This window comes from Megalops cyprinoides, chromosome 24 (assembly GCF_013368585.1).
Source record: "Megalops cyprinoides isolate fMegCyp1 chromosome 24, fMegCyp1.pri, whole genome shotgun sequence".
In the NCBI taxonomy this organism is placed as follows: domain Eukaryota; kingdom Metazoa; phylum Chordata; class Actinopteri; order Elopiformes; family Megalopidae; genus Megalops; species Megalops cyprinoides.
Window position 1 is genome coordinate 547,756 of NC_050606.1, and position 19,821 is coordinate 567,576.

General features: G+C 46.3%; 2 protein-coding genes across 3 annotated transcripts in view; both read left to right on the forward strand.

Annotated features, from left to right (window-relative positions):
- Positions 1–645: 645 nt before the first annotated feature.
- Positions 646–10,958, forward strand: apol1 (apolipoprotein L, 1). 2 transcript variants are annotated; one of them, XM_036518854.1, is made up of 27 exons: positions 646–834; positions 1,240–1,299; positions 2,420–2,491; positions 2,572–2,640; positions 2,784–2,852; positions 3,045–3,107; positions 3,270–3,341; positions 3,423–3,491; positions 3,570–3,641; positions 3,756–3,824; positions 3,994–4,065; positions 4,263–4,328; positions 4,434–4,484; positions 4,621–4,698; positions 4,812–4,859; positions 6,079–6,147; positions 6,240–6,293; positions 6,787–6,849; positions 6,955–7,002; positions 7,136–7,204; positions 7,337–7,429; positions 7,964–8,020; positions 8,129–8,203; positions 9,172–9,252; positions 9,627–9,666; positions 9,795–9,849; positions 9,951–10,958. In XM_036518854.1, exons 1-27 carry the CDS (start codon positions 832–834, stop codon positions 10,768–10,770), a joined length of 2,457 nt encoding a protein of 818 aa, XP_036374747.1. In that variant the 5' UTR covers positions 646–831; the 3' UTR covers positions 10,771–10,958. The 2 variants fall into 2 exon arrangements, with proteins under 2 accessions (XP_036374747.1, XP_036374748.1); XM_036518855.1 differs by lacking the exons at positions 2,572–2,640; positions 2,784–2,852; positions 3,045–3,107; ... (1 more) ...; positions 3,423–3,491; positions 3,570–3,641.
- Positions 10,959–12,107: 1,149 nt separating this feature from the next.
- Positions 12,108–19,821, forward strand: part of LOC118771460 — a gene marked incomplete at its 3' end in the record, with an annotated part of 50,209 nt that continues 42,495 nt past the window's right edge. Inside the window, exons 1-19 of the mRNA XM_036519468.1 lie at positions 12,108–12,215; positions 13,310–13,367; positions 13,702–13,740; positions 14,052–14,171; positions 14,459–14,518; positions 14,702–14,746; positions 14,825–14,887; positions 14,998–15,057; positions 16,467–16,574; positions 16,879–16,941; positions 17,035–17,106; positions 17,309–17,407; positions 17,654–17,713; positions 17,826–17,900; positions 18,101–18,172; positions 18,262–18,327; positions 18,407–18,475; positions 18,590–18,658; positions 18,754–18,825. Of these exons, the coding sequence (XP_036375361.1) occupies positions 13,317–13,367; positions 13,702–13,740; positions 14,052–14,171; positions 14,459–14,518; positions 14,702–14,746; positions 14,825–14,887; positions 14,998–15,057; positions 16,467–16,574; positions 16,879–16,941; positions 17,035–17,106; positions 17,309–17,407; positions 17,654–17,713; positions 17,826–17,900; positions 18,101–18,172; positions 18,262–18,327; positions 18,407–18,475; positions 18,590–18,658; positions 18,754–18,825 (1,263 nt within the window). The remainder of the gene's footprint in view (positions 12,216–13,309; positions 13,368–13,701; positions 13,741–14,051; positions 14,172–14,458; positions 14,519–14,701; positions 14,747–14,824; positions 14,888–14,997; positions 15,058–16,466; positions 16,575–16,878; positions 16,942–17,034; positions 17,107–17,308; positions 17,408–17,653; positions 17,714–17,825; positions 17,901–18,100; positions 18,173–18,261; positions 18,328–18,406; positions 18,476–18,589; positions 18,659–18,753; positions 18,826–19,821) is intronic.

Below are 19,821 nucleotides of genomic sequence, written 5' to 3' on the forward strand. Positions count from 1 at the left end.
AAAAGAATGTCAATGATGCCTATATTTATTGAGTAATTTACTCAAGGAACACATTTCTTTTGCATCAACAGTTCAACAGATTAATAGATGTTTCTGTTTTAAAACTTGATCTTCATCCCTCCTGCTAGATACATTCCTCGTCAGTACAGCAGTGTGTTTGTATTGCATACTGTATTGTATACAGCATAGTGTATTTTATTTCATAAATACATAGTCCAGTTCCTAATAAATAATAAGAACTAATAAGTTTCCCCTTGAATGTATGATAATCAAGAAGTGGTCAGTTAGTGGTGATTGAGGCGAGTCCCCAACTTCAAGTAAAATGCTTTGAGAATATGCAATATGGGTGTAATTTATTATTGTTATTATCATTATTAGTAGTATCACACTACATACTACTACTGTCAATTCTGCTATTACCACTTTAACTACAGCTGCGTATCCTGCTACATTATCACTGTCAAAACGAGGGTCTTTTTAATTCAGCGTTGACGCTTTTGACTTAATACATTACGAACATCAGGACGCGTGTGCAGCTACCAGCGTGTACGGCGCCGTTATTTTCCACTCGCACCCACGGGCCCCGCCCAGCGAGACAGCGCCTCCGGCACCGAGGACTTCACCTGGCCGGTGTGCCGTGTGCGCGCACAGCGAGCGGTGGCAGACAAAACGGAGGAGGTGGAAGAGGAGAGAGAAGGCTGTTTCTCACCGTGAACTTTTCAAAAAGAGAGAGCAACAGAAAGGGGGAGTAACAGCGTTTAGAGGAGACAGCGATTAGGCTGCCAAGCCAACTCTTTCCGAACAAATACACAACCAGCTGGAGCTGGAAGTATGGTAAATCGCGTCGCCTTCGGTTTGAGACTCTGTCCGAACTGAAATTCCACACATTAGCTGCGTGTGATCAGCCTGAATGTGCACTAACTCCTTTTCGGTAGCATTGCACTACTTTAAAGTCCGTTTGGCGGTAATGCCGTCAGGGTAACTTACGGGACAGAAAAGGCGTTTACACAAAGAACTTCAGACCATATTACTCTAACAAACAAAAACGACGTAGAAGTAAAACGCTTTTTCTTGTAGCGTTACTTTACAGAGCTTAACAAATATTTTTTTCAATTTGTCGTTCACCGGTTCATCTCGTTAAGCGGCAGGGCAAGCGTGTCAAAAATAATTTTTCGGTATGTTATGTAAACAGCGAGGGCGATGGCCGGATTTTTCACTCTGATTATCTGTGCGCCTTAGGACAGGGGGCGCGACTACGTGGGTTTGGAGGAGGAGCCCGAGGAGGGCCAGAGGAAACAGGTGAGTGAGGAAGAGGGACATTTCTGGGAGAGGAAGGATCTCCCTTCAGCTGCCCACAGGTGTTTGTGTATCGCGTGTGTTTAGCGCAGCAAATGTCTGCCTCTCTGTTTATAACAATGAGAGGACCTCAGTTATTCAGAAAATAGGACTGAGGTAGAAAGTTCTCTCCATTTTCCCAGTGACTGCGATGCCATTCCCACAGTGCTGCAGTTTCTCACGCTGTAGAAAACGTACAGCTTTAGCTTTTAGCATACTTGCACTCTGAGAAAACCCCAAATTCATCACCAGCAACTCCACGAAAATTGTAAATATTATGTGCTCAAAGTAGCCTTTTCCAGCCTCAGTTTAGCAGATTTGCTTGTAGAGCCAGAACTCTGGATGAAGAACAGATAAAGCAGAAGGTGTTCATAGTCCCAACAGCAGCTCACTGGCACTCATGTAGTGGTCAGACAGTATGTTTATGAAAGTGTTTGATGTAGTAGGTTTTATGTAATTCAGCCACATAGTCAGCGCTGTATTGGCAGGAAGTCTTGTGCCCAGGTGCTTGTGTTTTTGGATTGCCATGAAACTGGCTGCCTGCATGCTTTGGTTACCAAAAACTGATGTGGCTGAAACTGCAATCTGGCATGAATAACAGGGGCTGGGTGTGCTGTGGGCTTGTGTGGGGGGAAAGCGGGCGTTGCCCTCTATCCAGGTGTTACGCAGAGGTTGCGGGTGTCGCGTGAATCTGGACAGGTCACCCCAACGGTGTGCAGCGGGAAGTGAAGCCACCTGCAGGCTGCTGTATTGACACGGGGGGAGCAGACACCTGATGGACTGTGCAAAAGCTGTTGGCTGTGTGGGTGAATTAGTGTAAATTCTGTAGTGTTTATCATGCAGGTAAAGTAAATGGATTAAACTGATGGAGGAGGAGATAGAAAACTGAAGAGAGCTGTAGTATGTTGAATTGGCACAATCTCTCTCTCTCTCTCTCTCTCCCTCCCTCTCTCTCTCTCCCTCCCTCTCTCTCTCTCTCTCCCCCCCCCCTCTCTCTCTCACACCCTCTCTCTCTCCCTCTCTCTCCCTCTCCCTCTCCCTCTCCCTCTCTCTCTCTCTCTCTCTCTCTCTCTCTCTCTCTCAGGAGAAAGGAGGGATGCTGAGTGGAATGTTCAGAAGATCCCCTAAACCTGCTGAACGAACTCTACCCGCACAGGTAACTATATTACCTCTGTATTCTACCTGTAGGTAAGTGGTTACCTGAAGATGTTGTATTAATTAAGTTCCATTTCTCAGGACAACCTTTCTACACACAGTGAGCTCTCAGCCAGCAATGACAGTCTGACTGACAACAACAACACAAAGGTGAGTGTGACTGTTCAGTCATTAATGTACAGATCAAATCACCCTTTTCTCCAGCTGCATGCATAGGTCAGTCAGCCTGTTAATTCTGCCATTTTTCTGTAAATTGCAGTCTCACCTCTATATTATTCCCTCTCTCCCATCAGAAAGGAGGCATGCTCAGTGGGATATTCAGAAAATCCCCTAAACCTGCTGAGCCCACTCTCCCTGTACAGGTAACTATATAAGCCTGTACCTGCATAGGTAACTATTAATAATGTCTTGTACCTGTAATAATGTTGCTGCAACTACAAGGTAAGTGTAGTAACACCGTACTTTAGCTGTACAGGTAACAATATTGAAACTACTGTACCTCACACAGTTCAGCTGGGAGGATATCCCACACTAACTGACATCTGCCTTCACAGGACAGTGTGTCTGTACACAGTAAGCTCTCAGCCAGCAATGACAATCTGACTGACACCACAAAGGTGAGTCTGTCTGTGCTGCTGTTAATCTACAGATCACTGCTTCTTACCAACTGCTTACAGCACCACTGCTGATGTGATTCTGCTGGTTCAGCTATTAACGTACACTGCTCACTCTGTCATTCCTACTGCTCACCTGCTCTCTCTCTCTCTCCCCCCCCTCAGGAGAAAGGAGGGATGCTGAGTGGAATGTTCAGAAGATCCCCTAAACCTGCTGAACGAACTCTACCTGCACAGGTAACTATATTACCTCTGTATTCTACCTGTACAGTAAGTGGTTACCTGAATATCCTGTGCTAATTAAGCTCTGTTTCTCAGGACAACCTTTCTACACACAGTGAGCTCTCAGCCAGCAATGACAGTCTGACTGACCACAACAACACGAAGGTGAGTCTGTCTGTCTGTCTGTCTGTACTGGACTGGCATTTTTATTCCTATAGAACCCTTTCATGACTGTCTGTCTAGGAGAAAGGAGGAGTGTTTAAAGGAATGTTCAGAAAATCCCCCAAACCTCCTGAAGGTTCTACACCTGCACAGGTAAGAGGGACCCTTCCTTTGATTTATGCAGTTGATGTTGATGCTCTTTCCCTGGATCAGTTAAAATCGCCAGTCTGTGTTTGGAACTCACAGATTCCTGTTTTTCTCTCTCAGGACAGTCTGTCTGCACACAGTGAGCTCTCAGCCAGCAATGACAGTCTGACTGACAGCACCAACACAAAGGTGAGTCTGTCTGTGTAGCCATTAATGTACAGATGTCTGTATTCATGTAGAGGTAAATGGTGTTTCTGTCCAATAGCATGAAGTACCATTGCAGATATGATTCTGTCTGCCCTGAAAAATATATATAAAAAGCAAGTTTTCAGCCTTCCTGTCTTTATTCTCCCCTCAGGGGAAAGGAAGGATGTTCAGTGGAATGTTCCAAAGATCTCCGAAGCCCGATGAGTGCACTCGACCTATACAGGTAGCTGTATTTATTACTGTGCTGTACAGGGTAATTGGTTTTACACAGCATTGTGTAAGCCTGCACAGATATATTTAATGTCATAATAAAATCATTTGTTATTGTTAAGAAGAATGGCCCACTACATTATGTTGTAATTAACCTGCAGGGGTAACTGCACCTGTAGGTGCCTCATAGTGTTGTCTTCTTTTTGGCAGGACAGTCTCTCTCTCCACAGTGATCTGTCCCTCAGCTGTGACAGTCTGTCTGAGAGCAGCTCAAAGGTGAGTCAGCTGAAGGCCTGTCTGTGTTTGTATGCAGTGTATAGCAAGTATTTCTGTGCGTGTGCGAGTGTGTGTGCGCGTCACTGACTTGTCCTCTCTCCTCAGTCCGGGGTCATGGGGAAGATTCTCAGGAACCCTTTCCGCTCCGTCTCCCAGGTAACCCACTGACATGTAACCTCAGAAACCTGAGGTGGTGTACTCACACTGGGTCTCTGGCTGCAGGGGGGCCTCACATGTGATGTGCAGAGGGCAACCACACAGCACAGTGTCTCTTATTTTGTTTTTGCGTCAGGATAAAGATAAAGTGGAACCCGCCTCAGACACCTGTGAGAAGTCACCTGGCACAGGACGGCATTCAAAAGCAAAACAGGTGTGTCTGTCAGTCTGTCTGATGTCTTTCCTGTGTCTGTCTGCAGTGTTTCAGTATGTGGCTGCTGGTTTACTGGTTAACTTACTCCCTCCCTCCATCCTCTCGTCTCTCAGAATGGAGTGATGAACGGTCTCCTGAGTCCTTTCCGTTTGTCTGCCCAGGTAAGCGTCTTCTGTCTGTCCTAAGGAAGCCACAGTCATTTCAGAGACTGAAAGGCCACATACCAAAAGAGCAGCCAGGGTTATTTCAGTTCTGACCAATCTGGAACTGCCCGGCAGATGGTTCATGGAAGGGATTCAGGCCCTTGTGCTTTAGCAGAACCCAGAGCTGCTGGCCCAGCTAGAGGCATCAGATTCTCTCCCACTCGATCCAGCTCCAGACGACTCTGAGGAATAGACATCAATCCAGCTCACAGGCCACCTGCATCTCACTTTAACCCTAATCTCAGGGGTGAAGCAACCTGCTTGGAAGTTGCATAAGTATTTTAAGAAATAAAATTATAGCTTTGAGCAAACCACTTGCAAATTAAATTTTAATACTAAAAAAAACAAAAAAAATCATGGAAAAGAACATTCTACATGTGAGCAATAACAATGTCAAGCAAGATTATTTTGTCTGGGATTATTTTCTCTGAGTTAGTATGTGCAGTATGGAAAGGTTCAGGTTGTTCTGTCAGCAGAAGATGATGACGGGTGGAAATTAAAGGTAATAAAGTTATATTTTCACACAGCCATTGGGATGTATTTTGCACTGAAAGTGTTTTAAATGCACGGAGGAGCTTTCCAGCAGTGGAAGCAGAGACCCTCAGAGTGTTCTAGAACAGGCCTGACAGTGTTCCGTAAAATGGAGCCTTTGGGCAGAATAATCAGCCTGTTTTTCTTGTTCTGGTAATGAAATTTCAGTTCTTTCACACTGTACCTAAACAAGGGACTGCAATGATTCTCCTCACTCTTGGGGGTAAAGTGTTAAAAAAATCAGTGATCCAGACACTGGAATAAGGAAGTGAACTGATGCAGATGTGACCAGCAGAGGAACTGCTCTTTTTCTGGGTGGTGCAAATTTCATCATTCCCTGCAAGAGGCATTTAGCAGTCAGAAGAGACGACCTCTTCCAGCCTTCCTGAGAGGAGCCGCAAGAGGCTGGGAATCCTGCCTGCAGCTGTGTGCTGACTCTTAGCATAGTGCTCGTGTTGACTGTGTGCTGACTCTTAGCATAGCGCTCGTGTTGACTGTGTGCTGACTCTTAGCATAGTGCTTGGTGATGAGAGTGCGAATGGGGAAGCTATCTCACATTGGCGGATACTAGCAGCATTTTCACAGAGCAGGAAGTTGACAGAGAGAGAGGAGGACTGAACTTGCCACTTATTTAACTCTGTTTCAGGAGAAGGAGACAGACTTGGACTGTGAAGAGAAAAACACCAACTGTGACCAAAAGCCAAAACAGAAGCAAGTATGTCACAAGTGTGTGTGTGTGTGTGTCTGTCTGTCTCTCTGTCTGTCACTTTGTGTGACTGACTGTGCCACTTTCTCTTCCCCTCCCAGAATGCAGTGGTAGGAGCCATGTCCAAACTGAATCCGTTTCGTTCTGCATCCAAAGTAAACACGTTTCCCTGCTCTGTTCTGCTCATTTTCCTGTTTTATGCCATTTCTGCTGCTTTGTGTGTGATTAGTGATGCTGCTAGAGTTTCGCACCTGAAGGCCTAGTCAGAATGGTAGGATCTGTGGCTGCATATGAGAACTGAACTGAAGCACCTTCTGAAACACAGAAACAGGAGTTGGTCCCCAGGTGAGAGCCTGGTACCCATAGGGCTTATCTCAGTGTGTCAGTAGAAGAGGCTAGCTGTGACCTGTGAACGACCTGTGTAGAATCTACAGGGAGCACAAACAAAATTAAAAAAGAACATTTAAGAAATTTTGTAAAATGTTAATTCTTCAGCCAGTGCAGGTCAAGCGGCAGTATGATCTTCATCAGGATGGTTTTACTTACTAAATGTGAGGCTGGACCTGCAGAGCACAGCATCTGTGTTGAGTGTGTAGGGTGGTGGTGGTGGGCATGATGATGATGATGATGAAGGTGACTGTGTTTCAGGAAGCCAGAGTAGAGGTGGGTGCGGATACTGAAAGTATGCAGGAGCCCGACCAGCCAAAACAGGTCCCACTCTGCACCCCCCACAATTGTTTTTTCTGATACAAAATGCGTTCTTTGCATGACAAGCAACACTCACTCCCCCTCTAACACTGGCTCTGTTTCTCTCAGGCTGAGGCCCAGTGTCCTCCTCAGAAACCATTAGTGCTCATCACTCAGGTAACACACACAGCATCCATTATAGCTCACAGTAAATCCAATGTGCGCATATTATAGTGCAGCTTACAATAAATACAGTGTTTCTACACAGCGTAGCTCACAGTAATTGTAACTGTCATCACTGTAATTTCAGCACAGTGAACATGAACCCGTGGAAGATGGCCCCATCTACGAAAACGTCCTCCTTAAAGACCAAGTGACTGTGCGTATTGACTGTGTGTGTCTCTCTGTGGTTGTGTATGTGCTGACTGTTTGTGTGTGTGTGTGTGTGTGTGTGTGTGTGTGTGTGTGTGTGTGTGTGTGTGTGTGCATGCTGATTGTATGTGTGTTCCAGGAGAGAGGTGAGGATGGACACTCAGAGGAAAGTGAAGATCTGTTGGCAGAGGAGCAGCAGGAAATGGAGGACAAACCCAAAGCTAGGAGAACGGTATTTCACTCTCCCTAACCCTAACCCAAAGCCGGGAGAATGGTATTTCACTCTCCCTAACCCAAAGCTGGGAGAACGGTATTTCACTCTCCCTAACCCTAACCCAAAGCCGGGAGAACGGTATTTCACTCTCCCTAACCCTAACCCAAAGCGGGGGAACGATATTTCACTGTCCCTATCCCTAACCCAAAGCCGGGAGAACGGTATTTCACTCTCCCTAACCCTAACCCAAAGCCGGGAGAACGGTATTTCACTCTCCCTAACCCAAAGCCGGGAGAACGGTATTTCACTCTCGAGTACCTGCTTATTGATCACCTGGCTCGCACTGAACTGTAACATTCGTCAGATACTAAACTGCTACTTCTTTTACCCAATAATATGGTAACAGTAATGATTCACTTCTGTCTTCTTTTCCTTTGACATTTTTGTTTTTCTCCTCTGACTCCCTCCCTCCTTCCCCCTCTCTCTATCTTGATTGCTATCTCTCTCTTCTGGTTTCTCTCGCTCTGACCTTCTTCTCTTTTCCCCTCCCAGCGGCAGAAGAAGGGAAAGAAAGCCAGGAACCCTTTCCTGCCACGCAAGGGGGCCAAGGTACTGCTGTTTGCGTGCTTAACCTGCTTGTATATTCGCATCTGTGTGGTGTGAAATATAACACAGGAACCAGTGCCAGTAACTACTCTTATTAACTCTCTGATCCAGAGTAAAATGCTGATGGAGCAGAAGAGTGAAAATCTTCCTGGAGCTGCATGCAGTGATTCCCCAGAAACTGCAGAGGTACGAGAACAGGCAGCCTAACCCACTCTGACTCTGACTGGTCGACTCTGATTGTGGCTAATTCCAGCTGTTTGTGGTTGGCTGCTGGATTGACTCCCGCTGACTCTGGCCGGTTCCAGCTGGTCTATTTCTGGTTGACTGACTCTGGCCGGTTGATTCTGGTTGACTCTGGCTGACTCTGGCCAGTTCTGGCTGGCTGATTTTGGTTGATTCTAGCCAGTTCCGGCTGGCTGATTCTGGCTGATTCCAGCCAGTTCCAGCCAGCTGACTGGCGAATTCTTGCTGGGAATGAGATGTGTTGTTTTACTCAGCTGTGGGAGATTAGAGAGTTGACTGACAGTTTTGGACTAACTGGTTTAGGAGCAGGAATTTCCAGTTCTGTTCCTCAGAGCCCTGAATCAGTAAGGAGTCACATGGTGAAGGTGTTCAGCTGTCCCACATTCCTGTGCGCCCCACACCCCACCACCCGGCGGGTGTCTGTCCTCCCGGGCAGGATGGGGGAGGGGCATATGGCAGATTTTAAAGATCTACAAAGATTTTTGTAACTGCAAGGGGAGCAGCTGCAACACATTAGCGTCAAAGCAAAGGTTACTGAGCAGCGTTACCGGTGTAGACAGGGTGGGGGGCAGGTGGAATGGAGCCATGGGGAGGGGGCTTGCCTTGTGTTTGGGGATTTCAGTGAGGGTGTTCATGTATTTTCTCTTTGAGGAAGCTGGTTTGAAAACAATGCTACTCTTTTTGTCTTGTTTATAAAGGGTTTCAGTTTTTTTTCCTCTCTTAACATTGTTCACTTTTTTACAAAATGGGTCAGTTTCACTGAGCAAATGAAGAGTTATGTGTCCAAACCTGTTCTGGAAGGCTCTTTCCGCTGCAGTACTTTTCCATGCACTGCCTGTGTTGCCCACAAGGGGTGCTGTTAGCACAGTTTTGAAAGGGTTAGAAGAGCTAATCTCTCCCTCTGCTCAAAGGGTGGCGACAGGGCGAAGTCTTTGTTATCCCAGTTGGAGGAGTTTCGTGCCAATGGAGCTGCGGGGGAGGAAGAGCAGGAGGTAATACACACACATCAACAAACACACACACACACACATCAACACACTCTCACCTACACACACACACACACACACACACACACACACACACACAACACACGTTCACATCAACACACACACACATCAACACACACTCACATCCACCCACACACACACACACCAACACACTCTCGCCTACACACACACACCAACACACTCTCACCTACACACACACACACCAACACACTCTCACCTACACACACACACACACCAAAACACTCTCACCTCCACACACACACACACACCAACACACACACACCAACACACTCTCATATCCATCCATTCCATCTCCATTGGTAGATAATTGACAGCAGTTGAATGACATTTTTTTGCAGGATATTGACAGCCTGATGGAATGGTGGAACACAGTGGAACGTGAGTGTCTCTCTCTCTCTCTCACACAAACGCACACACACATACACACACACCTCTACCAGAGACATTCCTCAAGTGTGTGTTTGCTTTGTGTGAGTGTTTTTCTCCCTCTCGCGCTCTCTCCCCAGAATGGGATGAGCTTCCTCCAGAAGAGGAGGATCTGACTGAGAAAGAAGAAGCAAAGTAAGTGTCCCTCCTCTCTGCTTCTGCTTCCATGTTCAGTCAGCATGTGGAAAGTGTGGAGTGTGTGTATATACAGTACTAACCCTCTCCCCGGTCCTCAGGGCGTTTGCGGTGACGGCAGAGAAGGTGCAGAAGGGGATCCGTGTGTTTAACAAGCTGTTTACGGAGCGGGCCGAGGGCCTGTGGCAGCATGTCATCGACCTCCACGGCATCGCCGATGGCATCGACCGCTTCAACAAGAAGACCAAGATTGCTGCCATCACGGGCGGGTCCACCAGCGCGGTCGGTGGGGTGGCCACCATTGCCGGCCTGGCCCTCGCTCCCGTTACCATGGGGACCTCGCTGATTGTCACCGCCGTGGGGCTGGGCGTGGCCACTGCGGGAGGCCTCACCTCCGCCTCCGCCAGCATTTCCAACACTGTCAACAACTCCCTGGACCGCAAGAAGGTGGAGAGGATCGTCGAGGACTACCAGGCCAAGATGGCCGACATCAGCAAGTGCATGAAATTCATCAAGCAGGGGATTGAGAACCTGCGCAAGTATGACGTGGTGAAGATGAAGAACCACGCCTACAACAAGGACTTCCCTGTGCTCACCAACATCTACGAGGACGGCGCCATGGCTGGCAAGGCCATCCTCATCAACACCGGGGAGATCATGCGCGTGGTCCAGATCGCCAATGTGGCTGGCAGCACCGCCGCCAGGGCCGTGCAGATCGCCAGCCTGGCCACCGGCGTGCTCACCGGCCTCTTTGTCGGCATGGACATCTATTTTGTAGCCAAAGACTCCCGTGAGCTGAAGAAAGGTGCCAAGACGGAGTTTGCTGCCAAGATTCGGGAGGTGGCGGACCAGCTGCATGAGGGGCTGGTGGAGCTTAACACCATCCGAGAGGAGCTGCAGGAGGCCAGCAGCGGTGTCTGAACCCACTTTCCCAGAATCCTCCTGTGGCCTCGTCCAATCTCAGCTTTACAGTCTTCCTGGTTGCACCTAAACTCACTTTCCTACAGTCCTCCTCCTGCCATGTCTGAACTTGTGTTCCCACAATCCTCTGGTCTCACATGAGCTTGCCTTCCCACAATCCTCTTGTAATTCCCCTTTAGGTGAATCACCCCTCGTTGCCTAATTCTTCTGTTCTTTAAATAACTAATCAGGTGTGGGTGTGACCTGGTTATGTAACATTACTGTTCAGGATAAGAATCTTCACTTGAAAATGTACTTACATGATTTCTTGTTATGCAGTTTGAGGAAAGTCAGGAATTAAATTTTTTATTTATAGAATGACACAAAATGTTCTTACAAGGTTTGCACATTTTTTTAAAGCTTGAGTTTTGTTTTTGTGACACTCCACCATGGGTGCATTGACAGGCTATCGTCCTCTGATTTGGACAAACCAAAACACACACACACACACAATGGGGACTTTGTTTTGGACAGTTAGGTTGCATGTGCAGTTCAGTTTCTTTTCTGCTGTAGTCTACTTTTATCCTGAAAACCCTGAGAAGTTGATATTTTATAAAGTGATTGAAAGTTTTATTTTTAAACTTAGTTTTAGCTTTTTTTATTAATGTTATGCTCTTAATAAATTATGTTTTCTGTGTAGTTGGGACTTCTGTTATCAGTTTTCAGGATCGGTATTGAAAGGTATTTGACAGAAAAATATGAAAATCTTGTAATAAAACCAATAAAGTATATATTAACAACGTGTGGAGTATTTTCAAATGAAAGTGTTTCATGTGTGACCATATGATGCTGTTGCATTTTTAAAGCGTCTGAACCTTGGGCTAAAATTAATGTTGTTACTTCAGCAACGTGTACGTACAAACGTGCAGAATAGGATCTCTAGGACTGACAACAGTGAAACTAACAGCATGAAGTCAGAGCTAACCCTTGGACGCTAAAGTGTTAGCGGTGTGTTTTCGTGTGGGAAACGGGCGCGAGGTGTAGGAATGTGCACGGGATGCAAAACCGAGCACGAGATGCGCGTAGGTTTGACTAAATGCCAGGAGGTCGCGGTCGGGTTGGGGTGGTGCGTGTCACGGCTAACATTACAGCCCGACTTTTCCAGATGTAACGTTATCTGGTAATCCATCAATAACTGCGATTTATGAGTACTAGCTAAAAGAAACACCGCGGAAGAAAATAACTGGAGGCACATATTAATATGAGTACCATGAAGCTCCTCGCCTGGCGCTGACAGTAACGCCATAAGCTGGTGCTGCAGGTAACCACGCCCTGTTCCAGGTGAATCAGAGGCGCTGGACACGACGCGGCTGCGTTTCACCCGCACGCAGATAACACCAAGTGGGAAGGACACTGTTTTCCGAGTTTCGCATTTCCCTCTCATGGTTCCCCCGAAGGAAAAAGCTGTGAGTCATCGCGAAAACCGCGTTATTTGCGGATGTGTTTTAACGTAAAACAAAAATGAGTTGGACTGCGAACGGCGAGTTGGAGTTTCTGTTGTGTGTGTGTGTGTGTGGCACCGTGTTTAAATGTTGCTGAAACTGCTGAACTCTTTCGAAAGTCGCTAACTTGTTGCAAACAAAAAGCGAACGGGTGTGGTTGTGTTTGTACATGATATTCTGTTAAAAGGGTCGACGCATGAATGTCCAAATAATTGAGGTAAGCGCAAGCACGTTTAATGTCTCATTACAGAGTGTTTGTGAGAGCGCTTTTGCACACGCTTCTCATCCCGAGTTCCACGGTAATACTAGGTTTGTATGGTGTCGAAAGAGTATTTAAAGTTCATATTTTAAGAACAGTCACAACGGAGACAATAAGCCGCATACAAAGTACGTACAGACACGACGTGATCCGGGACATTTAGAGCCCAGAACGCGCATTCACCACGTTAATTAAACAGAGACAGCAAATGATGGCTCGTGTGGATGGCTAATGTAAACACGAGATACGGTTAGTCTGCATATAGATTCTTTCCTAACCTGTAGCATTTGAGAAAATGGAAAGTTCACAGCTACGCCGGCTGGTGGCAGCTGAGATGCTCAGCGATAGTTGAAAGCCTTCGTAATGGTCAGGAGCTGTAGACCAGGCTGGGTACCCCTCCGGTGGTCAGTACATTTGCAATGATTTTTTTGAAGGAAAATTAGTATTGGCTAATACTGGCATTCCTATTATCAAACTAAAATACAACCTTATGTGTATATTTTAATGCTGTAAGGAGTGCAGAGTGCAGACCCACCGGTTGCTGGAGCACTGGAGTTGATTTGCTGGGTGTGAATCATGACTGAAACAATGCAGTACTTTTACTTACCTTAACTCCAGCTGAACAGCAGGGTTATTCACACGCTGTACAGGCTCTGTGCCTTTGGGAATTCATGAAATAGCAGTGAGAATGAAGCTGGTGAAGGGTTCACTTTGGCTCAAGTGAAGAGTCTTTTTACAATGAGAGTTGAGTTGCACGGTTGTCACAGTGGTAACATACTGTACGCTGGTTGCGTTGCAGTGATCAGATGGAGCAGTGCATGGTGCCAGCCAATGTAAAACGGGTGAAACCGAATCGGGTGAGTACTGACACCTTACTCTGCACACAGCTGCAGCTACACAAACAGATGAGCTCGAACCGCTCTCACCTCACAGAATCGGCCGGTGCTGATGGATGCCCAGTTTGCAGTATAAGGGGCTACAGATCACTCCTGCCCTAAAAAGCTATTACAATCTGCCCATTTTACCAGTGAAGTCAGTCCTACTCATGCCTGTTGACTTGGTGTTACATTGTGCAGGGCTGTGTTTGTAGTAAAGTGATGTTACAGCAGGTTTAATGAGTTGTGAAATATGAAGGCCTCTGTGCAGCTTTCCTCAGGGGCTTTCTGTCTGTCTCTCTGTCTCCTCCTGTAGCCCAAACCCCCCCAGACTCCCCCCAAACCAGCGTATGAGGTGAGTCCCCCACCTGCCTGTTCACTGGCGTCTCTGCTGTAGGCTTAGCTCCTCTCCTCTGCCGCATCCCACTTGGATTCCCAGACTCCCTGCATGTAACTGAACAGGAAAAGTTATGGAGGTGTCTTTCTACACCTGAATGAAACGTGACTAAATCTGACTTAAATAAGCCCTGCACTTCGTCCAGAAGGTCCTACAGTTTGAGGTGGTGTCACAGTAAAAGGAATGATGGATGTGTGTACATGTGCACCTCTTCTTGCATTGGGAGACTGTATGTGTTTGTGAATCTTAAGTATTTCTTTCCCTATAAGCCCAATGGGAATATTATCCAGGGAGGGACAGCAGAGAGAACCCCTTCAGATCAGTCACTTCTGCCCAAATCCAGCCCTAAAGGACGACCTCCGGACCCTCCACCCAAACCCAGCCCTGAGGTAGGAGCTCCCACTCCCACACCCAGTGCTTGTACATTAATCTGGTTCAGGTTGCATGTATGGGGTAAGCCTCTGCCCCTGAGCTTCATCTGACATCACTAAAAGGTGAAGGGAAGTCCTGTGTGGAGTGGGTGGGTTTGAGTTTTATTCCACATCATCCCTTTCTGCCTCCCAGGTTGAGAAATCCACATCTGGCTAGCTGGAAATCTCTCTGCCATGTGACACACACAGCCAGTTACTTCCTGCTTCACCAGACCGTAATTCCACACTGTTTGTGCTTACTACAGGGTCTGAACACCACAGTCAGATTCAGCCAACAGAAAAAGCCAAACCTGAGCAACATGCAGGTATGCTGACGGGAATACATGTACTCATGCCTGCAGTCACACCGTGATAAACATTCACTCTCACCGTCCATCAGAGGTGTAGCAGCATGAATTTAGTCACTATGCCGTGCAGCCCCCGTCACTGCAGGAGCTGTGCTGCTTCATGGTGGTGATGAATGTGACGATGACTGTGGTGATTTTCAGGAGAACAACAATGAAGTTCCCAGTGAGCAGCAGCCTTGGGACATGGTGAGTGCTTCTGCCTCGTGGAGGTGCTGACACCTGTCACGGTACTGTGACCTGAGGTAACCTCTGCTCTCTCCTCAGCATCCCTCTCTGTCTGGAAATAAAAAGGACAAGGAGACGGGAGGCAGGGAGAAAGATAATCAGGTATGACAACACTATGGAGGTGTGTGGCATTCTGCATGTGTTCATTAGTAAGGACCTTTTGTGGCTCTGCTGTTTGTGGTGTGTAATATATGTTGAAGTATCTATTTCAGAACCTGGGCATTTTGAAGGGAGTGATGAAGAAAGTCAATCCATTCAGATCTACAGTGCAGGTACTGCGACAGAGCTGGCTAATGCTCTACACATAAATTAGCAGAAGTAAAACTTTACAAAAAAACAATTATTTATTTAAAAACCCACTCGCAAACACAGGAGAACCAGTCTACAGCCACCATCGCACAAAATGGCTTCCAGAAATCTGAACTCCTCTGTGTGGCCACACACCTGTATATAACGACCCTATTTACTGCAGGTGTGACCACTTAACTGGTTTTCAGACAGACAAGACAATTAACAAAACAATTAAATAATCAAGACAAACATGAAACTTGTTTCAGTTGTAACTGATCGATCAAAGCGCTTACTTTACAAGATGGAAAATGGACAATATGAGGATCCTCAATTGAACCGACATCCAAATAACCAATAACAATTAAACAATTAACATTTAGTCTGTTGGGGTGGAGTGAAGGGCTGCTCCTTCACAGGTACCTCTACTGCTGCTGAACTCCAACTGTTTCCATCAGCAAAAAAGAGCAACAACAGTGTGAACACCTCTATGATCCATACAACACCGGATCACAGTGATGCCAAGATCACTAGCTATGGCGTCGAAGGTCACCAAACATAAGTGGTCTTATTTTAGCTTGTGTCTGTTTAATGAACAAAGAGTGTGTCTGGGGCCCTCGTGAGGGTGTACACGTCCTGAAAACAGGCAAACACTTCTGAAAGAAAGTGGCATGTTGGAGACCTACCAGGCAGTCTGCTGTGATGGCATTTATAGTAAGAAGGAGGTAAAATCCAGAAGAAATGTACAGGACAGCAAACATCTGCAGTATTCTCATGTGTAACCATTATCGCTGTCATTGTAGTCCACTATATGCATAATGTTTCAGATGCAGGCAGAAATTGCACATCCCTCAAGTACATGTTAGAGGAAACGGCACATGTATGAATCAGTTTGCATCATTTTGGAAGTATATCTAAATATGTGAATATTTATGCACTTTCTGTCTGGTATTTTTTTTATTCTACACACCATATAACATTGATAGGTGGATATTTAGATACAAGTTTGTCTATTTGATAAACTGTTTATTAATGACCGCTCTTTCAAACTGCATGTTGATGGCAGTTCCTGAATTCACAGGGCATTAACCTATAGAGCACTGAGTGGTTTTGAAAATGTAAGGACTTGCATTTAGCCAGAATCACTGCATTTGTTCCAGGTTTATGTACTGTTTGACTTTATATACCGTTTTGACTCTTTGAACAAACTGCAGCATCAGTACTGTCACCAAGACTTCCCCAAGTTTACGTTTCATCACAATGGTTTCACTCACCTTCAGTTTGTCATTGGCTCTACTGAGTTTCAGCCTTTAATACACCTAGCAATCAGAGAAACGTGCCTAGTAACCCATTAGTGCTGTGTTAATAGGTTGTATAACTTTCTCCCACTTAGACGGACGCAGAAACGAACCAATCAGAGCACACTGAGGATCAGAGGGAGGAGACTGACAACCAACAGGTGTGTGACAGACATGGACTAGAAGGCAAACCAACCAGACAGGTGAGTCTGTGTGTCTGTCTGGAACAAAGGAGGTATGAAATAGAAAATATTGATAAAATTATGTTTTCACAGAAAAGAGAAACAAATGGTAAAGCTGACAGAAAAATACTGTATAAAACAAAACATAAAGAGTAAGGAATGTACATGCAGGCAAGTAAGTATATTGGCACAAGTAAATAAACTAAATAATGCAGGTTAAAACTCTCCAAGCCTCTAATCAGCCAGATAATGCAGAGAGAAACATAACTGCCTTGTTAACACTGAGCTTCACACAGATGTGCATTCATCTGTCTCTCCCTCTCAGGAGAAAGGAGGGTTTGTCGGGATGTTCTGGAAGGTTCCTAAAGAGAAGACCCCCACCTTCACTGTGAGAATGAATAGCAATGTTCTTTCCTAGTTGTGTTTCATCTGAGGCCACATTAGGCGTTACCAAAGCCTCTAACCATTCTGTCTCTTGCAGAGCTATGTAACAGACACCAGTACTGAGATGGGGGAGGACACCAGTGAGAATAAAGTACCTGACAATACACAGGTGTGTTTGTGTGTGTAATTTAGTGTGTGTGATTCTCAGGTCTACAGCAGTTCTCTGTGTCACAGGGTGTTCAGTCTGTTCACAGGGAGTTGATATGATCAGGGCTGCAGCTGAGGCACTCAAAAAGGTGAAGATGAAGATGATGAAGACGGGGAGCACTAGTCCATGTGGGTGTAGCGTTTACCTTGTGCCTCCTCTGCAGGTCAACACAGAGGCCAGACCTGAGCCCCAAAGTGAGGAGCCCCCACAGAAGCCCAGCTCCACTGACACAAAGGAGCTGAAGGGCTCTGAAAACAAACAGGTCAGAGGGGGGGTTTGGGCAGGATGTGGGTGTGGTTTGGGCAGAGTGTGGGTGTGGTTTGGGCAGAGTGTGGGTGGGGTTTGGGCAGGGTGTGGGTTCGGAAGAGCGTGGGCAGGGTTTGGGCAGGATGTGGGTGTGGTTTGGGCAGAGTGTGGGTGGGGTTTGGGCAGTGTGCAGGTGGGGTTTGGTGGAATGTGGTTAATGTGTGGACATACAGCCCACTTGGTATCTCTCTTTCTTTCTCAGAACAAAGGAGGTGTCATATCTGGAATGTTCCGGAAATATGAGGAGAAGGCATCCTCTCGGGTGAGAACTGTTGTGATCTTTTCCCAGTCCCTCCTTTAATGATGTCATCAGTGAAGGCTCAATATGAGGTGCAATCTGCTTGGTTGGTCTCATGCCTGACACTTTCTCTCAGGTGAGCTTATTGGGCAGTGAATTGGAATACCATGATGACATCAGCAGAGAGGAGCAAAAACCTGAACACATTCAGGTAAGGGCTATAATGCGCGCGCGCGCACACACACACACACACCGACCTCACTTGTACATAAGGAAATGTATGTTCCCTCCTTTCTTGCCTTTTACTACATGTAAAAATATATGGACTGTTTCTGGTTTTGTGTGGGAGATGCTGCTCTAGCTTCACAATTACAGATGTGTTTTAGTTGATAAAAGAGAATTTGCTCTCAGGAGAAGGGAGGGGTGTTCAGTGGAATGTTCAGAAGATCCCCTAAACCTGCTGAGCCCACTCCACCTGTACAGGTAAATAGAGACCACTGTTCTGCATTCTGCCTATACAGGTAACTGTATTACCACTGTATTTCCAGTGCTAACTAAACTCTCCATCTCAGGATAGTCAGTCTGTATATGGTGAACCATCAAAAACCCAGGGCAATCTCTCTGACAGCATCCCAAAGGTGAGTCTGTCTGTCTGTCTATACTGGTATTTTTATTCCCACAAAAAGAGGCTGTATTAACCCTTTCATGACTGTCTAGGAGATAGGAGGAATGCTAAGTGGAATATTCAGAAAATCCCCCAAGCCTGAAGGTTTTACACCTGCACAGGTAAGAGGGACCCTTCCTTTGATTTCTGCAGTTGATGTTGATTGTCTTTCCTTGGATTAATTAAAATCACAAGTCTGTGCTTGTAACCTATTGATTCCTGATTCCATCTCTCAGGACAGTCTGTCTGCACACAGTGAGCTCTCAGCCAGCAATGACAGTCTGACTGACAGCACCAACACAAAGGTGAGTGTGACTGTTCAGTCATTAATGTACACTGCTCAGAGTCTTTTCTATCTGTTATGCTTACCCCCCCATCCCTCCATCTCTCTCTCTCTCAGGAGAAAGGAGGGATGCTGAGTGGAATGTTCAGAAGATCCCCTAAACCTGCTGAACGAACTCTACCTGCACAGGTAACTATATTACTTCTGTATTCTACCTGTACAGTAAGTGGTTACCTGAATATCCTGTGCTAATTAAGCTCTGTTTCTCAGGACAACCTTTCTACACACAGTGAGCTCTCAGCCAGCAATGACAGTCTGACTGACAACAACAAAATGAAGGTGAGTCTGTCTGTGAAGCCATTAATGTACAGATCAAATCACCCTTTTCTCCAGCTGCTGGTGTAGCTCAATCTGTCAGTTAATTCTGCCATTTTTCAAAAAAATACAGTGCCGGCTCCATACGTATCCCTTCATCCCCCTCCCCCCCCCACTCTCTCTCTCTCCCCCTCTCTCTCTCCCTCTCCCTCTCTCTCTCTCCCCCTCTCTCTCTCCCTCTCCCTCTCTCTCTCTCCCCCTCCCTCTCTCTCTCTCCCCCTCCCTCTCTCTCTCCCCCTCCCTCTCTCTCTCTCTCCCTCTCTCCCCCCCCTCTCTCTCTCTCTCTCTCTCTCTCTCTCTCTCTCCCCCTCCCCCTCTCTCTCTCTCCCTCTCTCCCCCCCCTCCCTCTCTCTCTCTCTCTCTCTCTCTCTCTCTCTCTCTCTCTCTCTCTCTCAGGAGAAAGGAGGGATGCTAAGTGGAATGTTCAGAAAACCCCCTAAACCTGCTGAACAATTCCTACCTGAACAGGTAACAATATTACCACAGCTCCCTACTCCACCTGTTCAGATCATTTATATTACTACTGCCATACAGTCTGAAACATCAGTGACTCCCTGTCAATATCACACTGATAAAACGCTGCCATATCTTGCTTCTGCTGCTTGCTTTTTGCAGCCGTCTGTAAGACAAAAAAACCATGGAAGTGAGATGTGCCACTGCAACATGTGAGGATATTAACCATACTGTAGAGAATTCCTCTCTTCACTTCAGAATAACAAAAAATCCATTGTACAAAGATCTGAATGCAGTAGATGCATGTGATTTTCAGTGCTTCATAACCATTACTCTGAATCACATGTAAAGCCCAAT